Consider the following 7,838-nt stretch of genomic DNA (forward strand, 5'->3'; position numbering starts at 1 on the left):
CAAAGGAAAGTCAGGCAGGGGGTGGTTGGAAGGGTCCAGTGTGGAGTTCGAGGCAAAGCATATTAGCCTTGTCGGTTGCTGAGCAAACAACCTTGTGATTGTTGGTTAGTGGGAGAATTGTTGATTGCCCATTATTTACTACACTGTTGTAGATTTTCCAGAAGTCACGAGTTCCTAATTTTTGTGCTTCGATGCGTTTTTTAGTGATCTCAGTAAATTCTCTCTTAGCTGTCGCTATTTCCTTCTTAACGTTACTTCTAGCTTCTATATACTTCTGTCTGTTTGAACTGGACTTATATCGGTTAAATCTGCGGTATGCATGCTGCCTTTGAGCAATGGCAGTTGCGCAAGTAGAAGTAAACCATTGGGGAGAGCGAGGCTTGTTATAAAATTTCCGCATGGGAACATGTGCTTCCATTGCTGTTTTGAACCAGTCAGTGGTCTCATTTGCGCACTGTTCAGCAGGAAGAGAAAAAATATTTCCCCATGGGGCATCTGATAAGATCTCTGATGGCTTCCGAGTCAGCCGTTTTATAATATCTCGTTGTTTTGAGCATTGGCTCTTCAGTTTTGGGTCTAAGAGTTTAGGGCGATTTCGACCATTATCATTGCATGATCAGCATTCCTGAGGGGGCTGTCAGCATTTGTTATACAATCCTCGGAAACTGTGGTCAGAAACAGATCTAGAAGTGATGCGTGTTGTTCTTGCTGGTCAGGGAAATAAATGGGTTGGAAACGAAACCATTTGTGATAGGGAGTGAGATATAGCGAAGCTATGTGTTGTGCTGCCCGCTGCATCTGTGTGAGTAGAGAATCCAAGCCAGTTGTTTGTGGTGAACATTCAAGTCACCAAATACATGTACTTGTGCGCTAGTGTCGAGGGAGAGTGCTGTGTCTATGCTGTCAGAGATTTTGTTTATTATGGTGCAGTCCTGGGTCGAGGGAGAGCGGTAGAGAAAATAAAAGTAGCTAATGTTATGTTGTATGTTTAGTCTAAAGCACATAAAGGCTTGATCGTCCGTTTCTAGGTTTGTTTCTCTAGTCAGGGGGAGGGTGTTACGAATGTAGACTCCAAGTCCGTGCATATGTCTGTCAGAGTCCTTACGGCAGAGTGGGAGACAGCCAGGCATGTTAAAGTAGTTAGAAGGGATAGAGGAGTGTAGGTTAGTCTTGCTTAGTGCTAAGATATCCGGGGTATTTATTAGGAGAAATGCTTCAACATCAGTTAAATTAGTTCTAAGCCCACAGATGTTAGTGAATGCAAGCCTCAAGGGAGGAGGCAAGTTGGATTTGTTTGTCCCTAGGCCTGGTTTAAGCTTATTTTTTTTATTGTACTGTCATCATGTTTTTAAAGAGTTTCAGTTAGGTAAGGGGGAGCTGAACAAGAGGTTATGCAGGGTATCAGACATGCAACACAAGTAGACCATCAGCTGACCTTTCTTCAACTAGGACTGTGGCCTCAAGAAAGCCCATCGGGGATGAGTGCAGGGTCTCTTTCCATGTGCGACATGGCACTACAAACATCCAGATATTATACAACTGTTGATGGAGCAGCCGCTCTAAGCGCTACCAAAGAGTTAGGGCTCCTGTACTACCAGTCGGAAACAGCAGCAAGGAACTGTCAATCCGGTACCCTCAACCCATCAGAAGTATGTCATCCTAATCTAATTGCACAGGCATGTGTGATACTCAAGCACTCCCAAGTGCCCAGTTTTGAGGGGTGGGATGTGTCGGGAGTGGGGAAACGGCATTCATTGCCCTAGACAAGAAACAAGATCTACCCCTAAGTGTTTTGTCGATTCACTGTGATAGCGTCTCTGCACCTGACTAATAGGCAAAGAAGGAGTATGGAAGCCGGGCGATAGACAGAGCCTATCTACTCCTTAAGCAATTTAGGTTTGCAGACCGGTAATTTGTTTGAGTCACCAGCTCTAGGAAGGTTGTCATTCAGGACTGGAGAGGCTTCCCTCCCCTTTGGTTTAGTTTCAGAGTTTTCCTTCTCCTAAACGGGTGATCTGAGAAGATCTACTGGGTCCATCAGCCCTGAGAGGGTTTGCTCCGCGCCTGGGTCCTAATCCAGGTATTTCTGCGACCCCGCATGGTTAATGTTACAGGGTTAGTTTGTAGAGGTTATATATCTAATGAGTAGTTACACTCCTCAAAGTGATTTAGGGACATGCAGTGGAAGCAGTTATGTGAGCAGGCGTGTTAGAAAGGCGTTAGTGCGGATTAAAACTTTTACCTTAGATTTTTCCATTTAACTTTATGTTAGTTTAGGTATAGGATAACGTTATAGTGTGAGTAGGTATTAGGATTTGAGATAAGAGTTTTGCCCAGTCACTGTATATTTAGATTTAACAGGGTTAAGATGTGGGTGCAGTACAGTAATGGTATAACTGGCGGTACATTTTAAGTCATGGTGTATTCCTTATGTATAGTTAAGTAAAATAGATATTTGGGCAAGTTTTCAGTAGATGCAAATAGATAGAAGTTGTGTTAGTGTTTCTACTATTGAAGGGAGATAATTTCAGTTTTCATTTAAGAGTCATCGAGCGTTTTGCATAACAGGGAGTATCGGATTTGGTTTAGTATTGTTCGTTGCAAAACCATCTATGAAGATGCATTGTTATGTAATGAAGATCGCTTTGCGTCCGAGTGTATACGTTGGCTGGTAAGTACCAAACTGGATATGAATGAACTCTAATGCATGTCAGAGGTAGAAATGTATAGATGTTTAGTGATGACTGTTAGGCGGTTAGCATGTGAAAGTTAGGAGCTGGAGGCTAAGGATTCCACTACTAAGGCTTGTGTAATGTAGGGTTTTAGTGGCTGCTAGAGGGGGGGGGATTGTTAGCTTTCAAGGATCGTGGTTATTAACTTACATAATACAGTAAAGTTTCATTAGAATTTAGAGTTTCAGGTATTGTTTATGCTTGGGAGAAAGGAATAAAATTTTCCCTTCTTTTCCCCTATTTTGCATGCAGGTTAGACATAGGCAGTCGTTTTTGTACTGCAATGCTTCTATTTCCATCAGCGTATATCGATCGGATCACTGGAAATCCTATCTGGACAGCTGTTTTTGTTTTGGTTGTGGCATCACACCAGATCAATGATAATTCTGTCTTTGAGCGAGATCACTGTGAATTACATAGGATGACAATCAGATTGTAATCCAAAAGTTATCCAGTTCCTGAATCAAATGGAATTTGCCAATTGGATTAGTCCAAGATAGATCCGGAATTATAATCTTATCGGAAAAAAAAACGGGCTTAAATCAATAATAAGCAATGCCTGCTACTATAGCCCTTTATAGCTTTTTCCCGTCTTTGATCCTCTTTCCATAAAAGCAATATTATCTTTTAAAAAATTTCTTCTCTGTATAATGCGTCATTACTCCCCTCTTCTGATGAGAAGCATTTGGCTTCAAAATACCATGGCCTTAGGAGGTTTCCCTATCCCTAAATATTGTATTTCTTTTTGAACTGATAGCATAAAATTTCATTATAAACTTTATCCCTTTGTTATCTTAACTTATTCTATAAAGCTGGTTGTGTGTATATGTGAGTATATTTATCATACAAGTGAATGTTAAATGTAAAAAATGATATACATGAAAAGTAATTATAAAATGCTTGCGAATAGGTGTGGGAGGCTGGTATATAGATCTGCAGAATAGATTTCCACAATAGGGGGCAAGGAGTCGTAGTCGCATTCTAGGAGTCAGAATCTTACCATCTGACTCCACAATCGTGTTTAATATAAAAAAGATTTGTTGCACCAACTTCTATGTTGTTCGCCGATCGTTTAATTTTTTTTTTATTTATTTCTTTTTTAAACCCAATTATTTTTAAAAAGATTTTGAAAGTTAAATTTAATGATATCGTTTGCTCATAAAATTTATGAACTGAACTAATTTTAATAAAACTGTAATTGTTGTTAAGGTTGTAAACCATTTTAATAAAACTGTAATTGTTGTTAAGGTTGTAAACCATTTTAATAAAACTGTAATTGTTGTTAAGGTTGTAAACCATTTTAATAAAACTGTAATTGTTGTTAAGGTTGTAAACCATTTTAATAAAACTGTAATTGTTGTTAAGGTTGTAAACCATTTTAATAAAACTGTAATTGTTGTTAAGGTTGTAAACCATTTTAATAACATTTATTGGGTTTCTACCAGTATTTTGTTACATTTTCTATTTCTGAGCTATTATTGAGACATCAAAAGATGTGACGACCTTCATGTCGGCCTTTTTTTCTTGTTCTTATGTAACACTCGATACTACTTTTAGAAACTGAATCAACACTTTAAAATAAGTCAAAACACAAAAAATACATTCAGGTATATAGAAGAGTAACTTATCCTTTAGTAACAAATCCACTTTTTCTGTGACTGACACTGGCCCCCCCCCTCCCTTTTTAAAATAGTATTTGCGGATGGGTATGCTGACAACGAATGTCAGTTAAATTTAGGGTAAATATTTTCCGGAAGCCGTTCTTAACATTGAACTCAAGGAAATGAAAAAAAAAAAAAAATTGTAATTGTTTTGTTTTACATGCATGCACATTATTAATTTCTCAGGCGTGAAAAAAAAAAAATAAATAAATAAAAAAAAATAGTCGATTTGTTTCCGCTAGGTGGCAGTGTCGGTTGCAAAGAAATAGATTTGTTTATCGCGCGCGTGTAAAAACATGGCGGCCAATGAATTACAGTGCATAATGCAGGTCTTTATATCTCGAAAACTACTTATCTCCGCAAAATTTTCATGAGATTTTCTGGGTCTGTTTTACTGTACACATAAATTCGAAAAAGTTGTCACAGAACAAATAAATGGTATCAAAGGCAAGATAAGTTACTTTTCTACCCAACTGGATATGTTTTTAAGTGTTTATATGTAATGCAACAATATTCAGCTAGAAAAACATACAGTTTAAATGCAAAATGGCGGCCGACTCTCTCTCGGAGACGGTAAGTTTGGGAAAAGGAGTTATAAATAAAAAAACAGTCAAAGTACTGTTAAAAACCCGCCGAATATATGTCAGCCTATGTCACGTCACGGTAACATACATTGAGCGAGTTTTTAACAGTATTTTGTCTGTTTTTTTTATTTATAACTACTTTTCCCAAACTTAGCGCCTCAAAAAGAGAGTCGGCTGGCAGTTTAAATTTTCCAATACATCGGTAAACTATGTTTTTCGAGCTGAATAAACATGTTACATTACATATAAACACTAAAAACATATCCAGTTGTGTAGAAAAGTAACTTATCTTGCCTTTGATAACATTTATTTGTTATTTGTTTTGTAACAACTTTTTCGAATCTATGTGTACAGTAAAACAAACCCCTAATTTTGTTTTAGTTGAAAGCTGAAATCTTCAATATAACCAAAAATTTAACGCTGTAAAAACAAAGTTGGTGTGAGTGCACTTTTATTTATTTATTTTTTTGCATAGTATTTTTAAGTTTAATTAAAATTTTATGATATTTGTTTTTATTAAATTGTAACGTTAAAGTACAGAATAGTTACAAAACAACCTCACCTCCCCATATTAAGAATGGCTTTCTAAACGTTATTTCAGCACGGATCAATAAGTGCACTGTGCACTGCACTCGTACGGAAAAGTTTTACAATAAAATAAAAATGTATTTTTAGCATCGCGCTAGTGTTAAATTGTTCTTTTCCAGGTTAAATTCAAGTTTCACGATATCTTTATTAAATTGTTAGGTGGAAGCACAGATTAGTTAGAAAACACCATCCCCATGTTAAGAATGGCTTTCGAAATAACGCTATTATTTCAACGTGGAACCAAATATACATAAGTGCCACAACTTTTTATGGAAATTTTACCAAAACCTAAATCAAAAATGGTAAGCTTGGATATTTCGGTTTAGGAAATATTACGAATAATTTCATAATTTAATGGTTAGATTTTTTCAAAAAAAACTTTTACAATGGCAGCTTTAAACGGTTTTCGGGTATGCTGAAAACGAATATAACATTTAAAAATGGCGAAGAGAAATACTTTTTTTTTTTACATGAAAAAAATGGGGTTTTTTTCAAAAGTGTTTATCACTTTTCTATATAAATTTTACGTAAAATGAGCACTCACTTTCTGACCACCTAGTGATAATCTGTATTTTATTTTGTTAAATTTTTACTTCCCACCTTAATCACTTTTATAAAATTACGACTTTTATAAGTTTTCGGGTATGCTGAAAACGAATACTGAATTAAAATTTGCTGCAAACAAGTAGTTTTCCGGCTATTAAGCAATGTAATTCCTTATGTTATCAGTGGTGGTCATTTGTGTACATGCAATTCTCACCGTTAATGACGATTTCGGTAAATAAAAATAAAAGAACTTTAATTAAACATTTGCGAATGAATAATAACAATTAAAAGCGAAAAAATTAAAACGCATTTGACTTTTTTTCTTTTTTTTTAATATTTATTTTTTTAAATTAAATTAAAAAAAAAAACAAAAACAAAGGATCTTGGACAAGAATTAAAAAATATGACGGAAATAAATTTGATTGTGAATTTTATTTTTCGATTCACAACCGAAATCCATTATTGGAATAAAATGAACCATGAATTGGAAATCCAAAAAAATGAAAGACGGAGAGGAAAAAAATACGAACCTTTGTAAAATAAAGACGAAGGCACCGGATAATCATCATCAACTTCGAGTAAGAGACAAACCAACGACACAAACATGTGTAAAAAGCGACAAATATTTGTGTCGTCGTAAAAATCCTCTCTTTTTCTTGCTAAAAATATCAGAAAACGTTAGGAGAAAGAAGCCATTTTTGTTTGGTCTCAGGTTGCTATAAATAACGAAATGCGGAAATGAGGATTGCGGAATGCCAAGTGAAGACGAAATATTCCGAATCGAATTCCCTCCTTTATTTTATTTTTATTTTTTTTCATCATCAATACTTTTTAATTATTAAATAACTATTTTTGCTTTATTTTTAGTTTATTTAATTGATATTCTTAGCCTTTCCTTTATATTTTCGATTATATTTTCATTTTAAATAATCGGCAATTAAAATATAATAAAAATACGCCATTTTTTTGAAAATTGGTAGCTTTTTTTTACAACTTTGGCTAATTTTAATTAGAATAGAAATTATATTTTATTCTGGTAGTTAATAGTTAAAAATTAAATTATTATTATTATTATTATTATTATTATTATTATTATTATTATTATTATTATTTATCTATTTATTTTTTACCATTTAAAAAATATTATTTGAGTATGTTAAATTGTAGAAACAAAATTGTTCAAATAAAATTCATTTAAAAAATTATTTATTAGAACTGGCGCAAAATTGACCTTTTTGTAAGAGTCAGCCTAAAAAAAACAAAAAACAAAACAACAAACAAACTGATTTTTCAATGATATACAATCATATGGCCCAAACTGTACTCATTGTGGCAGTGTTATATATGATTTAGTAGGGGTTTTTTTTTTTAAATGCTTTTGAAGTTGAATGTAGATACGATTGACCAAATACATTAGGTTGCTTAGGTATGATTGACAGAGTTTTACCGTCAAAGCAAACATTGGGTTGGTTGGTTGGATCATGTGACATAGAAAGTATTTGAAGTTAGATTTCAGTTGCAGTTTAAAGATTAATAAAGAAAAATGTAATGGAAGATTATCGTAAAGAAAAGCACCTACACCTGTTGGCCCACAATTATATGAGTTATCTCCCTTGGGTTTATTTCTCGGCAACATTAAAGAAAAAGCTATCCGACACAAGAGTCTGTAATCTTGTTCCACTCACATGTAGAATTTTTGATGAGATCGCATATTCTTTATTGGATAT

At 34.5% G+C, this 7,838-nt stretch overlaps 1 protein-coding gene across 1 annotated transcript in view; it reads right to left on the reverse strand.

Moving 5' to 3' along the window:
- Positions 1–6,872, reverse strand: part of LOC145279372 (BRCA1-associated protein-like) — an 86,677-nt gene extending 79,805 nt beyond the window's left edge. Inside the window, exon 1 of the mRNA XM_080130719.1 lies at positions 6,642–6,872. Within this exon, the coding sequence (XP_079986845.1) occupies positions 6,642–6,717 (76 nt within the window). The 5' untranslated portion in view covers positions 6,718–6,872. The remainder of the gene's footprint in view (positions 1–6,641) is intronic.
- Positions 6,873–7,838: the final 966 nt, after the last annotated feature.

This window comes from Euprymna scolopes, chromosome 1 (genome assembly GCF_053919585.1).
Source record: "Euprymna scolopes isolate OS-2025 chromosome 1, ASM5391958v1, whole genome shotgun sequence".
Taxonomy (NCBI): domain Eukaryota; kingdom Metazoa; phylum Mollusca; class Cephalopoda; order Sepiida; family Sepiolidae; genus Euprymna; species Euprymna scolopes.